The sequence below is a fragment of the Colias eurytheme genome, chromosome 15 (genome assembly GCF_061535395.1).
Source record: "Colias eurytheme isolate Ceu_HAF_F1 chromosome 15, ilColEury1 Martin Lab GWU primary, whole genome shotgun sequence".
NCBI lineage: Eukaryota > Metazoa > Arthropoda > Insecta > Lepidoptera > Pieridae > Colias > Colias eurytheme.
Window position 1 is genome coordinate 3351984 of NC_142994.1, and position 15606 is coordinate 3367589.

General features: G+C 31.9%; 3 protein-coding genes across 8 annotated transcripts in view; 2 read left to right on the forward strand and 1 right to left on the reverse strand.

The window, feature by feature from the left end:
• On the forward strand, positions 1 to 8164 carry LOC149902179 (lysosomal acid glucosylceramidase-like). Its single transcript, XM_090110197.1, has 12 exons — positions 1 to 106; positions 607 to 740; positions 1348 to 1448; positions 2026 to 2163; positions 2351 to 2507; positions 3676 to 3836; positions 4695 to 4818; positions 5821 to 5934; positions 6195 to 6336; positions 6981 to 7060; positions 7367 to 7653; positions 8021 to 8164. The coding sequence occupies exons 1-12, from the start codon at positions 37 to 39 to the stop codon at positions 8121 to 8123; spliced, it is 1611 nt and encodes a 536-aa protein (XP_089966323.1). The 5' UTR covers positions 1 to 36; the 3' UTR covers positions 8124 to 8164.
• Positions 8139 to 9000, reverse strand: LOC149902180 (mitochondrial inner membrane protease subunit 1). Its single transcript, XM_090110196.1, has 2 exons — positions 8653 to 9000; positions 8139 to 8574 (listed from the first exon to the last, which is right to left on the reverse strand). The coding sequence occupies exons 1-2, from the start codon at positions 8758 to 8760 to the stop codon at positions 8218 to 8220; spliced, it is 465 nt and encodes a 154-aa protein (XP_089966322.1). The 5' UTR covers positions 8761 to 9000; the 3' UTR covers positions 8139 to 8217.
• Positions 9001 to 11212: 2212 nt separating this feature from the next.
• The window catches only part of ZnT63C (solute carrier family 30 member 1), a 40569-nt gene continuing 36175 nt past the window's right edge, over positions 11213 to 15606 (forward strand). For 4 of the 6 annotated variants that reach the window (XM_090109805.1, XM_090109806.1, XM_090109807.1 and 1 more), the window contains exons 1-2: positions 11213 to 11689; positions 13005 to 13186. In XM_090109805.1, coding sequence (XP_089965931.1) covers positions 13010 to 13186 — 177 coding nt within the window. In that variant the 5' untranslated portion in view covers positions 11213 to 11689; positions 13005 to 13009. The remainder of the gene's footprint in view (positions 11690 to 13004; positions 13187 to 15606) is intronic. The other 2 variants (XM_090109803.1, XM_090109804.1) reach the window with 2 other exon arrangements.

The window sequence follows — 15606 nt, forward strand, 5'->3', positions numbered from 1 at the left end:
AAATATTGTTTTCTTTTTTTACCAGCTAACAGCAGAATGTGGAAACCTCGAAATATATTTTTATTTTTTGTTGCCTTAATTTACACTGTCGTCATCACGAAAAGTGGTAAGTACTTAATTTTTTTAACACTATTTATCATGTAAAATTATTAGTAGTAAAATTATAAAACGGATACAATAATACAAATTATACATAAATAGGTATAGGTAGGACGGAAAACACGTCCTGTTTTCCTATGAAAGTCAAAAGAATAGAAAAGATTCATTCATATCACACTTTCACATATTTCTTTTATTGATGTTAAACTTTATGTTATAATATAGTTACCTACGTAGTTAATATCACGACGAACTCAATCAAAGATGTTAATAATCTGATAACTAATATCCTTTTAAAAAAAATCGTAAAATTAGTCACATACGATTCTCCCCCTTTAGAGTTTAGTCTAAACACAGACTAATAATAATATACTACGTATACAAGTCTAAAGGACTATGAGAACTAGCCAGTCTAGCCTTGTTAGTACATCTAAGGATCATCAAATTCCATATTCACATCTAGAGTAAGAGTAAACATAAGTATTTACACATCAGGAAACATTTCAGATTTACCATGTGCAGCGCGTGATGTGGGTATCGAAGGGAGGTCTATAGTATGCGTCTGCAATTCTGAATATTGTGACACTGTCACACATAGCCCGCCTGCAGTGGGGTCCTATGTAGTGTACACAACAAGCAAAGTGAGTGACTTGCTCTCCCTATAAATTAATAATAAAATTAGCATTGAAGTCTACAATCAAAATGTCCTAGGTTCGATCGAGGTCTGAAACTTTAGCCACTAAGGAAGTGGAACTTTATTTTTTCCAAATTACATACCTATAGATACCAGTACATTCATATAAGTCTAGAAGTAATTTAAGGTAGTTGTTCAATGATGCAGTGGTAGATAATAGATATAGGTAGCAACAATTTTCTATATTTTCGTAGATTCGATTTTCCTTTAGGAGTAGGTACCTATTCAAGGGAAGAATGTAACATAGGTACCTAGGTGTTTTTTCAATAAAGTCATCACACATGAGACACCCATAGGTCCACCCATATACTTACAAAAAGCTATAAACACATAATATTATGTTATTCAAAATTTCTTCGGTTTTACAATTGCCTGCTAAATAATATACGCCATAAATATTTTAGCTGCCTACTTATTAATATTTATATTGCAGCAATCCACGTGTAATCGGCATTTTTTAACATAGACATAACGAGTCATAATATCTAGATTGTAGAGAAAGAAACTTGAATTGCCCGTTTATGGTCTCTTTTTACCTTACTTACACATTTCAGTCTGGCAAACGTTTTGAAAAATCTTCAGGAATTACATCAAGATCCAATACAGATGAGAGCAATGCTGAGGCGACAGAATTTAGTAGTGGAAATCAAAGTAAGTAACCTTCTTCGAATGCCTATATGTTCATTTTCATGCAGATTTAAAGTTTGTTAAACATAGAGCAGGATTTATAAAGCTCTACTAATTTTATTTGCATCATGATCGTTCCGGAGAATTTCGAAGTGCAGAGGATAAGGGCCTATAGGGCCTATTGAAACTCTAAACACAGAAACAATTTAAAGTATACATATATAAAGGTAGTTGGACGGAACAAAAATACAAATTTGAAATAACCCTGTTGTAATAATCTGGAAAAATATGTTTTTTGTGTCTATATTATTTCATTCTTGATTGCATTTTGTACCTACATATAAATAGCACCAATTCAAAGAAAATATCGTTGTCCTTTATCATTGTTAATCAAATAAAACAATGCACTTATATATTATTCTATACAAAGGTTGTGCTTTATATGATGTCTCGCAGTATTTATCATTATCGTTATTTCGTAATTAGCACGTGCAACAATTCATGTTTTGTCGAGATAATTTTGATATGTTGAACATAATATTACTTATCTGATTTTGGAATTTCCAATAATAATCAATAATGACTAATTAATATATTTTAGAAAGCATATGGACAAGTGCGACATTGACCTTGCACCCAACTAACCAACACCAAACCATTCAAGGCTTTGGTGGCTCTGTTACTGATGCAGCAGCCTATAATTGGAATAAGTTATCTTTCAGGACTAAATCTTCATTTTTAAGGTAAACATAGTTAAATTTATTTAAAAAAAAGTAGTGTCAGATTTAGACCATCGAAATCGGTTCACCAAATCGAATCTTCTGTGTTGCAAGACAAAAAAAATGGAGACAAATTGAAAACTTCCTCCTTTTTTGGAAGTCGATTGAAAAATTAAATAAAAATGCTAATGTGAGTCATTCTATGTTTTAGGTCGTACTTTAGTGAAGAAGGTCTAGAATATAATATAATACGCACACCCATCGGTGGCTCTGACTTCTCGACGCATCCCTACACCTATAATGAGTATCCATGGAACGATTTCGCTTTGTCCAACTTCACATTCTCATATGAAGATATATTTCTTAAGGTAATAATAATATTCTCATAAACGTGGCCTGTAAAAGAAACACATTTTCTCGAATCTCCTTTTAAGGATTGCAGAGAATACTTATATCTGATTGACTATTACAGATAATATAAATAGTTTGGAACGCAAACAGCAATTTTTAAACTTATTTGCATTACCCATGCATTACCCCATTGAGTTACTATGTACATGGGTTGATCCAAAAGTAATGATAATCGACATTAAGCAACTTGATTATTGTTAAAATATTTATGCATATCTCTAGATAGTCTTCTTAATAGAAAATATACTTCATTCATTTTTTTCTAAAATCAGAATTTCCTTAGAAAAAAAAAAACTTTGACAACACCCTTAAAAACCCCTCTACTGTGGTCATCCCTTCACTATCGTCTTTAAATTTCTTGCTTTCCAAGGTGTTTCTTGTGCCGAACAAAGAGATAGAAATCGCTAGGAGTTAGATCTGACAAATCGGGTGGGTATTCAAGCAGTTGCAGTACCGATTTTTGAATGGCAGCCATCGCAACTGACGCCTTGTGATCCGATCTTCTTCTCGACGGGTAACATTCTCGGCATCCAACGTGCGGAGACCTTTTTCATTTGTAATTAGTGTTTGAGAATGCTTTGAACGCTCAAAAACTAATTTCCTGTGTCCTCCACTATATGTCTGATGGTTATACTCTGATCCACCAACACGATATCTTCTACTTTTTTACATTATCTTCAGTGAGGGACGAGGATGGGCGACCTTTGCGATGTTCATCTTCCATGGATGATCTGACCTGTTTAAACTCCTGGACCCAGCGTGCAACGATGGAATATGGAAGAGCATACTCCCCCAATGTATCCACAAAGTGGATGTTTACGTCTTTGATACATATTTTTTTCAAACAGAGGTGCTCAATGATAACTCTAATTTCATTTTTCTCCGCTTTTGATGCAATCTCTTCAACAGTTCGTATTCAAATTAATGTAACTCCTTGGAAACATAGCCTGCTGATAAGATTTTTTTATGCTAACTTAGTGAGTAAACGAGCAAGCAAAAAACATTTACTTTTTATTTTTATGTGCACAGGAAATACCCGATTATCATTACTTTTGGATCAACCTAGTACATTACCCTTTATTTAAGTATATACAGTAAATAATAAAACACAACTTTCTTAAACAGATACCAATGATTAAAAACATCCAATCTATAGCCAAAGAAGAGGTAAAAGTGATGGCTTCTACATGGTCTCCGCCAGTCTGGATGAAGACGAATGAAAGAATAACCGGCTACGGTCAGATTAAACCGGAGTATTACCAGACTTATGCAGATTATCATATACGGTATGATGTTGATTTATATACTTTATCTTTGATTATACAAAAATATTATGATGACTACCTATAGTACGAATATGTATGAGTTTTTAAACCTTAATGTAAATTGGATCTAACCTTAGCTTACTTCAAATATTTATTTTTGGTATTTTGCAGTTATTATAAATAATAGATATGAATGTAATCTACATTCATAATTGTTATGTGGTTTCAACATTGAGCTACTATTACTACGTACTATTAGCTCAATGGGTTTCAACCGTTTATTCGCATGTTTCAGATTAGAATTTAGAATAGATACAGCGCCTCTTGCGGTTATATCAGAAACTAATGTCGGTAATACATTTTTTATTTTAATGATGTATTATCTATCGGAAACTGTCCAACTAACTAATTATAGTTTTATATTTGTAAAATACTAAAATAATAAAAGCTTATATTAAATTATTAAAATCAACATAAGGTTTACACTAATGGATTTACCACTAAAATTAGATTAAATCTTAAAACCGAAGTATGTTACGTAGGTATATAATATGTATGTCGCAGGCAAATTGTATTATTTCGCCGTTTACAAAAGCTCGGCATTTTGTAATATGTCGAGAATTCGTAATCAGAAAATTTTCGTTTGGATAAGGGGGTGGGTTAGGTTAGGTTTGTGTTTTTAAAACTACACAGAAATAGGAGCCCCACGAAGTGGGGCTCCGTCGGCGCGCGACCGTCTTTTTGTAGAATTTTGGAAAAAGTAAATCCTCAGCATATTACAAAATGCCGAGCATTTGTAAACGGCGAGATTATACAATTTGCCTGCGACATGTACATACTAACTATTACTTTCCATAATGTAATTTAATTTTCATTCAGGTTTATGGAATTATACGAACAAGCAGAGATAGACATCTGGGCGATCACCACAACCAACGAGCCCATAAATGGCATCTTGCCATTCGTTCGATTTAATTCATTGGGCTGGTTTGCAGCGGATTTGGTAAACACATACATATTAATCTAAATTCTAACTAAACATAGTTACTAATAATTCCTTACAATTATGTTTAAATACTTGAATGTCCTGCATCAATGTGAAATAGATATTTATAGGTATTTTCCTTGGTTTTAAGAATTAAGATTTAAATAAATGTAAGGACCTGTCACCTGATGTGAATCAGTTAATGAATTGTATTGATTGTAACGAATTATTTAAAAGCAGTACTAGTTGTTACTGATGTTGTTAAAATTTAATAAAATAGTGCAAATCGACGATGAAATTATGATTGGATGAATTAATTAATGCCTTTGTTTACCTACTGACTGTCATCTCGTATTAGCGAAGGAATTTCTTAGTTTGAATAAAATTGTTGCGTGTATTTTTGCATTCCTATTGGGTATCGATAAACGTTGATTAGCCTCTAATCATTTCAATATTATTGAAAAACAATTAAGTTTTTACATACATATTTATCAGCACATTTTTCTATGAAATCATATTCAGGCATTCGATAATTAAGAAGCACGATAAGAACTCTTATATCGATAAAAACGATATTATCGATTGCATAAATTTTTGTATGATAAGTCTACATTTCGAACACAAACAATATCTACTTAATAACCACATTTCTGATTGTCTTGTTCCCTAATTTTATTTATGAAATTAATATGTTTAATTTGAATATGAATAACATAAACCAAAAAAATCTAGGTACCTCTTTCCGATTTTGGCTTTGGGGCCTCTACCTAATTAAATCTATATTATACTATCATTATTACTTAAATAATAACTAAAATCCTTTCATACATGTACCTTTTATATATAATTGCACGCCACACAACGCAAAGCATTTGGTGTGCTCTACTCTCGAAAGATCGCGTTGTGTCAAGTTCACAACATAAAATTGTTGAAATACTGGAAATTAGATAAGACTAAAACTAGGATCTTCAATTGTGACTACAGAATGTCTTTTTTAATATTTTATTATTATTATTTCAGGGTCGATGGGTGGGCGCCAATCTGGGACCAACTATTCGAAACTCACGCTTCAATAAAACTTTAATATTTGCAGTCGATGATCAACGATATCTATTACACTGGTATCTTAGTGGTGTAAGTATATTATATGTCCTATACTTAGTCCTATAATATGTTAAATTATGAAATAGGATATGTAAGTTTTTTTAGCGGTATAAATTTTAAGTAAATACACATGATTTGTTAGATATTCGATACTGCCTATAAATAAAAAAAAATTAAGAACATGAGTGAACAAGAGCATGCGTAATATTCATTTGTATGCAACTATGTCTATGTATACACTATACATATACATATAACAATTTTCATTCATGAAAAATATACACTTACAGATGGAGAGAGGAGACAGAAATTCACTGAACTTCGTGGATGGTATAGCTGTTCACTATTACGGAAACTTTGTGCCCCCGACTATTTTAGATGATTTGCACAGAAGATATAATAAAATTATGATAGCCACAGAAGCATGTGAAGGTATGTATTTGGATTTATGACGCATTTCTTTCGTAATTTTCTGAAGCTCGAAATTGTAGAGTGCAAGTTGACATAGGCTTAGTATAAACATAAAGTACCTATATAAATTTTATACTGGGCTTTTAAGGTTTAAGAGGAGACTCCCTAAATATTATGTGAATTTGCATTAATATTCTGAAACAGTCACACATACAATCAAAATGGAACTTTAGTATGTATATGATTTATTGGGTCTTTTTCTTTCCATATACAAGACAGTTACGTAATTGTAACATTTTCACTAGATTCATTTTTTATTCAAAAATTATGCCTTTTTTAAGGATTATTACATTTTTTTTAAGATTTACTTGGACTTTAAGCTAAAATAAATATTAACAGTAAGAAAATATAGTTTACTATCTAATCCGAAGATATTTTTTCTCTAGATTAATTATTACTTTAGTTATAAACGAAATAAGAATTGAGACTTACGAGATTTAGTTTTGAGCTCGAACGCGATCAAAGAGCGCACGCGATATTCAACTTTATTACGGCTGTGTTAGCGTCTAGCTCCGTAGCGGTCTAACCGGTCTCTCAGTGCCGGAAATTATGTTAGGGAGCCTCCTCTTAAACGTAAAAATTAATTTTGAATTTGCTTATAATAGGTCCCATGCCTTGGCATCCTATGAAAGTGAAGATTGGATCTTGGGAGCGTGCTCAACGCTATGCTAAATATATTTTGGAGGTGAGTACCTAGTACATGTAATATCTACCACATTTACACCGTAAAATATACTATATTATATATTTTTATAATACAGCCTTAATTTTTGTTGCAAATTGAAATATTTTCTATGCTATGTCTGTCAGTGGAGGTGCTTTATAAATTTAGGAGTAATAGACAACTAATTATTTTATAAAATTTCGAACAACTCCATGGAAATGTAGATAGATGGCACTAGGCGTAAATCTACAGAATCTTATACTGGGCGCGTCTCGAAATGCAATGCCGGATTTTTATTATAAGCTGTTATACAAAGTTTAATTACAGGATCTGAACCATTACATGGCTGGTTGGATAGATTGGAATCTCTGTTTAGACGAAAACGGCGGACCTAACTGGGCAGACAACTTCGTTGATGCACCCATCTTAGTGTATCCCGAAAGAGACGAATTTATAAAACAACCAATGTTCTATGCTATGGGACATTTCTCTAAATTTATTCCAAGAGGCTCCAAACGTATCTCAGTAACAAATAGCATTTTAAGTTTTGGACGAATAGATAATGTCGCTTTTATCACACCGCAAGGAAATATTGTTTTAGTCCTTCATAATACGTAAGTAAATCTACAACCAAAATGCATGTTTATAAATAAATTTAGCTTATAAAACACAGAAATTGGCAATTTGTTACTTGTTGTACACATGTAAAAATATTTACACTCATTGAAATAAACAGCAATAAACATCTGGAAAAAGTTTGTATTATATTATGTTTAAGTCTGAAAAATTTATAAATTATGAGTTTAATTTAAGTGGTATTATTAGTAGCTAAGATGAGTTGACAATCTTTTGTCTAAATATTATCCTCTTACTTAAGCAAATCTAAAAAAAGATAGTATTTTGTTCCATATAAAATTTTGACTTTCATTACATTTATAAAACTATGTTGAAAAATAATAATAATATTGTTTTTAATTTCAGAAACACAAATGACATGAATGTATCTATAAGATTAAACAACAAACGCATCGACCTGGTTGCTGAAGCTGAATCTATTAAAACTGTAGAAATTAATCCAAACTAAGTTAAAATAAAGAAATTAAAACCTTAATGTGTCTTTTATTTATATATGTACAATATATCATGACATAAACTGTCCACAAAATGGTCACAGATCACTAATATTCAGTTAAAGTACTAATTTTGTCTAACGGCCATATTCGGCACACTACTCTACTTCGTATAAGGCCTTGTGGAACAGGTCCATAGACACGAGAGTCAGACGAGTTGCCAGAATTGTCTCCTTCTAACCACACATGCCCTCGAGGCACATACTCAGCCCGTCTAGGAAAGTGACCCCTTACTTTGTCTCCCGGCAAACCTGTTATTCTTTTACATATATTTTGGTGAGGATTTGTGGGACTCTTGGCTATAACAATATCGCCGCGACGAAGTCTTTGCATTCTCGGCGTTATATGTTCCGTGAATAGTATATTATTTGATTCCAATGTAGGTTCCATTGAAGGCCCAGAGCACTGAAAATAAGCATAGTAAATAACTATTTAAACACTATAACAGTTATGAAACAAAGCATTATATTGACGTGTACATACCATTACAAAATCTCCAACATATTCAAAAGTGCAATGTGTGAAACAGGCATATTGTAACACATAACCTGCGAATCCTACTGTTTTGCCAATTAACTTAGACAAACCCATCACTTATGTGTTACATAAAAATATTCTTTGGCAGTCATAAAATTATATTTTTACAAAATATGTAGAAGTGTTATGTCATTATTGACCAAGTTATTTATTAATAACAATTTTCAATTACTGCAATCCTTTATATTCATCACACGTAACTTTAGCGTCGGATTTTATTTTTATTTATCATCCTCATTGCCAAAACATCAAAAGTATTATTAATTAATATTAATAATTTTATTTGAGCTGAAATATTTATATATTTACGTCAAAAGCACATGTCAAAACTCAAAAGTCATAACAATTATCAAATTTGACACTGGCAAAGGGTTATCTTCTTGCCATAAGAAAAAAAAATCAAATAGTCACAGATTATCTAAGAATACGATCTAGAATTTTCCCATTACATAGAAATTATTACATCTTTCTAAATCTAGCCACTAAAGTTAGGGCGTATTCAGAAAGAAAGCTTGAAACTTATAAGCGCCTATAAGCGCTTATAGGCGCTTATAAGCGCTGGTAACCCGCGCAGGAAAATATATGAACATGCGCTTATAAGCGCTGATCGGCACCGACAAGTTTGTTGAAACTTGTTGAAACTTGTCGGCGCCTATCAGCGCTTATAAGCGCATGTTCATATATTTTCCTGCGCGGGTTACCAGCGCTTATAAGCGCCGATAAGCGCTTATAAGCGCTTATAAGTTTCAAGCTTTCTTTCTGAATACGCCCTTAGATGTTAAAGCTTCTGATCACACTGGTGTCCTAAATTTAAAAACCAAAGTAGACAATGAAGATTATGAGAATTTTTGAATCAGGCGATGAAATTATCTACGAATTAGGTCAATTTATCATTTTACTTATTAATAACTAAATTTCATGACATCGCCGTTAACTCAGATCGAGTAGGTCATAATCAGTAATCGACAAAATATTGGACTATTTTTAAAAGTATTTAAACTAGTCAAGGTTTGAATGACTAAAGGCGATTACACTTTCGTACTATACGTTTCTTATAAATTAATCAGTCAGTCAGAAACCAGAAATGCGATATTTATTGATCGACTAAATTTAGGAAGGTGTAATAACTAATAAGGGCATAAAATCTTGCGTTTTTTAAGAAACATTGCTGAAAACTTTTAAATTAAGACCATCACATTTATTTTCATTTATAATTTAGTAGGATTAGTAAACTAAGTAAATTCTAAGAATTATTGGAATGATTCTCAAACGCACATGATTTTTTACGTTCGATATTAAAATACTGGAACAAAATAATCGATTTCCGCGAAATCGTCAATCGGTACCGTGCAATGGTGGTGCAATGGTACCGTGACATATCCCCCGTTTTCCAATTACAGCACTAGAGCGCATTATGCGGCATAATGCTTAACGTTGAATGTTCCAACTACAGCAACGCTTCGCACAATCGAGCACTAGAAAAAGTAATGCGCGTGAATTGATGCGTGCAATCGATTTATCGTTAGTTGGAAAAAAATTTAAAGCTTTCGTTTCATTGTAGTTTTTTCGAAATAATCAAAGTTAATTCAAATTGTGTTAAAAAAATTAATATAAGTATGGATGAAGGTACAAACATTGAAAAAAATGTTAATGAAATAATCAAAATCCAAATTACTTAAAATAATCGTAAATATTTTATGTATTTATTATGTATACCACTTTATTTACACATTAATGAGGTTATTGCTAACTCTATGAATATTTTTTTTTTCAACACTGAACTTAGCGCAACCTGCTGGTGCGTTTCACGTTCCAATTAAGCATCAGCATAATTCGGCATTGTGCGGCACTGAGTCACATTATGCTCTGTAATTGGAAAACGGGGATCGACTGTTTAATATTTTTTAATCTGTGCAATTCATAAAATTGTTCTGTCTGAATTGTTCGGATGACCGACAGCGTTCCCAACCGTACGATAATTATCGTACAAACACGATAATTTGGTGCCTACGTACGATGTACGATAGCATGTTATTATCGTACGCTGATTTTACGATAATTTCTATCAGGCAAAATTCGAGAATTTATATTATTTCACCCATACAAATATGAAATTTTGACGTGTTTCATATCGAACTTTCATGGGAACAGTGAAATTTTGTCAGATTGAATTTTAAACTTGGCGCGTTTATTGAACATAAAGTGGAAATGGAATCGGTTCAGGTCTGTAGTCTGTACCACGAAAGAATATAATGAATATTATGGCACGTAAAACGTTTGGGTTTCAGTGTCCCGTTGATTTGACAGCGGTAGTTAAACAAAGATTAACTATAGAGAACTTGCATACTTATCAATATTACAATTTATATGATTTATTTATTTATAATTGACTTTATTCTAAAAAGTACGATAATTTCGAACCAAAAACGCCTAATGTACGATAATTTTACGCCCCTGGTACGATAATCAGCTCACTTCAGGTTGCTAACACTGATGACCGATGATCCGTCGTTCATACTTCATAGTAGATCGTTGATGAAGGCTAGCAATACGCCAATTCTCGCATTTATTGTTAAAATTTTTATTATAAATACATAGTTGCAGTGCTTTATCATTGTGTTTCAAATTTAAAATCGTTATAGTTTAATAATGAACGAGTTCAAAGAACCATTATTAAAAAAATTCTAGTGTTTATATAATTTTACATTATCAATAGCTTTCACGATATCCTAGGATTTCTTTGGAGTACCGTTTTTTAAATCGTGAATACAGTGCAACACTTTTATTTTTGTGCTACATGGTTATCGTATCCTGCCATCGGAGGTGCTTTATGATTTTCGGTGATCAACCGTTGAATCAATATAAAGTGAGCAACGTTTTGTCAAATGATTTTGCGTTTTCTATATTGAAGTCACTGACATTGGACATACTAATGGGAACATACTAAATATTTCTATTGGTTTTAATTTTTCACAAACAACCTGTAAGTATATTCATCGATTTTTAGTGTAAACAACTATCACCCACAAATTATAATTAACATAATATTCAATGAGTGTCCTAATATAATTATATTTATTTGCAACAAAATACATTGTAATACATATCTATTTTTAAAGTATCTGGAAATTGTATGCTGCAACCATAGTGCAAAGGCAGTTATCAGTTGCTTTACTCATACTAGTAAAATACTAATCACTACCAAACATTAAAGCTGATTGCATCATTGCAGCTGCACTTCTTATATTTTGGTAAAAGATCTTACTTTTCAATGAAGTTTTATTCAGATTTTATGATTTATTTGTCAATATTTTTATTCAATAAGTTCATGTAAAATCACATTCAAATTATTTTTCAAGTTATTCACATTTTCCTAAATATGTAAATAAAAAATAAGTTTGAAAAATCAGATGTTTTGTGCGAAGTGACAGTAGTACCCACCTCAACGCTTCGCTTAAGAGGCGTGCAATTGGATGAGGTTATTTTTGTATATTAAGTTATATTGAGTTTTAAGTTATATTGAGTTTATGCAAGTAGGTTTAATACATTTGAAGTTGAAGATGATAATTTGTGTTCAAACTTATGTATTTGAATATAGGGTAAAGTCAAAACACATCATTTACTAATTGCAATTTTGCAGTGATAGACATTTGAACAGTGTTGATTATGAGGTAAAAGCACATTAGTAAATAAATAAGACACAAAGCTTCTTAAAAATTCCGATCGATTTTGGTTGGGCTGTGTCAAAAAAAAAATGTATTTACTTACTTTTTTATGATGTCAGTGTCATCAAACACTGGTTATTTTCAAATTTTGCCGTGTATGTGACAAGCGATACCATCTTCCCAGTTGCACGCACATGTGTCATGTGCTTGTAGTTGGACACCGATTTGAGCGGTTGTATAAAGTCTTTACAATTTGTTACTGATGTGTTAAAACTTAGTTAAATAGAATAATCCACATAATATATGAAAGAAAGTTGTATTAGATAGACCAGTTATAACTCGAGATGGGCTTGATTTTAATGGTGTTTGGTTTGTTGGATTTGTCTCCAAGCTTATTAGAATAGCTGATAAAAATTTAAAAAAAGAATTCAACCCAGGCGGAGCTGGGGCGATCTAGCTAAACTTTTAATTAATATACTTAAGGAGTATAATTGGAATAAAAGAAATACCTTTGCTATTTCAAATAATAATTTCCTATGTTAAGAATTACAATCAGAAACCTTTGTTTTTATAATGTATGATGAAGTACATGTAGTGATCAATCTGGCTAATATTTACCTATTTTGTTCACAGGCAAAATGGGGAAGTATTCTGGAAAGAAATGTCGATTATTATCGATGTTATGGTTGACGGGTAGTTTCTTCATAGTGGAACTAGTAGTTGGCTATGTAACAAATTCCATGGCACTGGTGGCGGACTCCTTTCACATGCTCAGTGATGTTGCCGCCCTGGTCATAGCGTTTTTATCTGTAAAGGTAAGTTAATAGTAATATTTCAATAAACTGTAGAAAGTTCCCAATTATTGAGTTTGTTTGGATAGAACAAAAAAATACCTATGGTACTTACTTGGAAATACTGTCCTCTGGTGAATAACCTTTGGATAATTTTATAGCCTGAATTAGTTCAAAAAAATATAACCTTCGTACAACATTTTAAATTAATGCTTCTTCTATCTTTGTTTTATCACCATATATACTTTCACTTACACTTAAAAGAAGCTGTTGTTTTGACAGTACAAAGGCTCTTCAATTTCAATAATTTGAACAGACAAACACCTCTACTTTAAAGTGAAATCATTACTCATTGTTTTTATGACGTAAGTGCTGGTCAGTTTTGAACTAAAAAAATAAAACATAAAACTAGTGTCCGACCGAAGGTTCGGTTTCGGTTTCGGTTTCGGCTGAGTTTCGGCCAAAAATTAAGTTTCGGCCGCAGTTTCGGTTTCGGCCAGAATCGGCCGAAACTTTTGCCGAAACCGAAACTTATTTCGCAAGTTCAGTGAACTTAGTTCACACACGTTCACGCCTTCGCTTTCCTCGGCAACGCTTTGACGGACGCTGTCAAAGCGTTGGTTGACCCACGCTGGTGGAAACAATTTTTGATTATCTATGTTGAGATTGGAACTGGGTGTAATAGTAATTATAATTTTTATATATGAGGTGATTATTATAGTATATAATATTATATAATAGAGACTGATTATTATTCCAAGTACAAATACCAATCCAAAGTATTAAAGACTCTTTAATAAAGAGAAAGATCTCAAAATACCAAAACTTAGTATTTAAAGTAACAGTAACAATGACCTACTGATTTGATTTAGATGACTGATTTTACTGAGAACTTAATTTGAAAAAATAATAAAAATAAAAATTGTTATTAGTTAACTATTAATATTTTAAAAATATTATTTTTTTATTTTATATTAAATAAATGATTACAACAAATTTAATATACTTTGTTTTCATTTTATGCCCTAATTAAGGCAAAATAATAGGTAAAATGCACCAAAGTTCAGTATTTTTAGAAATTTCATACTTGACCACGTGAGTTTCGGTTTCGGTTTCGGTTTCGGCCGAAACTGAATCCACGGCCGAACATTCGGTTTCGGTTTCGGTTTCGGCCTGGAAACCAGTTTCGGTCGGACACTACATAAAACACACGGAGCTATTAATAACACACCTACGAAATACAAAAACACATTCTAATAATAGAAAGAATTTTAGAACATAAATAGAGCCAATGACAATAATAAGAATCAATTTGGAATTGAGGACGCTTTCTTTCTGTTGTATTTTTTACGAATATTTTAGATATAATATCATTCGCTTTCAATTATTTATTTTTTCCATTGTACTAGACGTTTTTTCCTTCACCAAACTTGTTTATAACGTTTATTGAAGATAATTTTTATTTATATCTTTCCAATTACTTCTAAAAGGACTAATGCCCTCGTATGTATCAATGTTTTTGTATTTTACGTCGCGTAGGTATCATCTAAAAATATTACTTATTTATACATATGTAACGTAATTTGCTATTTAAAAATAATGACTTCTGGATTAAACTGTAAAAATGTATTTGTAACCAAACTCCTCCAAAGCGGCTAGAACGCTTACAAGTTAGAACGAAATTTTTTGGTAATTATCTACATCTTCGGGTATATACCCGAAGATGTACATAATCGATTATTTATACCTATAAACTTTATAGGTATAAGAAATAAATTTTTATAGTATAAAGGATAAGGTAAGGCAGAAATCTGCCAGGACAGCTAGTAAAGATAAATCTGGTTGGACCACGGGTAACCGAGTGGCCACGGTACGGCGAAGACGCGAGTTCGAATCCCGCCTCTAGAACGATTATTTTAACTCGGTATATGTAGGTATATGTATTTGGAATGTGTTTTGAAAAATAACGTATTGCACAAACAAATAATAATCAATGCTTTGATTCTTTTAAATTAAATAACTTATTAACTAGTTAGCATTGGTATCTACCTTCATCCAATCTTCAACTTGTACTTCAGCACACAACTGTTACATTAGACCTTGCGTGACGTCAGAAACGGATATTCTAGTACGGCATTCCTCAGAGTATCGAGAAATACTATTGGTATAGTACAAATGACTCAACAGTATATCTGTCATTCACAGGGATTTTCCTTTTTACCTCAGTCTAAAGTTAAGCAATATACCGTGCATAATTTTGTCATCAATACTTATAAATATCTAGTTTTGTTACAACATCGACCACATTACAACTATTAGTGGCTGGTGCTCTCAATTATGAAATCTTTTGTCAAATAACATTCACTTCTAATATGGCAATGTCGACATAAAGTTAACAATAATAAGGAATTAAAGATCGTATTTTAATAAGCCCAATATAATAA

Excerpts from the sequence above, each read along its gene's own strand:
- LOC149902179 (XM_090110197.1), top strand. The coding sequence starts at position 37 with ATGTGGAAACCTCGAAATATATTTTTATTTTTTGTTGCCTTAATTTAC. Across the intron at positions 7,061-7,366 it reads ATGCTAAATATATTTTGGAG|GATCTGAACCATTACATGGC; the intron begins GTGAGTACCTAG and ends GTTTAATTACAG. Across the intron at positions 7,654-8,020 it reads GTTTTAGTCCTTCATAATAC|AAACACAAATGACATGAATG; the intron begins GTAAGTAAATCT and ends TTTTAATTTCAG.
- LOC149902180 (XM_090110196.1), bottom strand. The coding sequence starts at position 8,760 with ATGGGTTTGTCTAAGTTAATTGGCAAAACAGTAGGATTCGCAGGTTAT. Across the intron at positions 8,575-8,652 it reads ATGTTGGAGATTTTGTAATG|TGCTCTGGGCCTTCAATGGA; the intron begins GTATGTACACGT and ends GCTTATTTTCAG.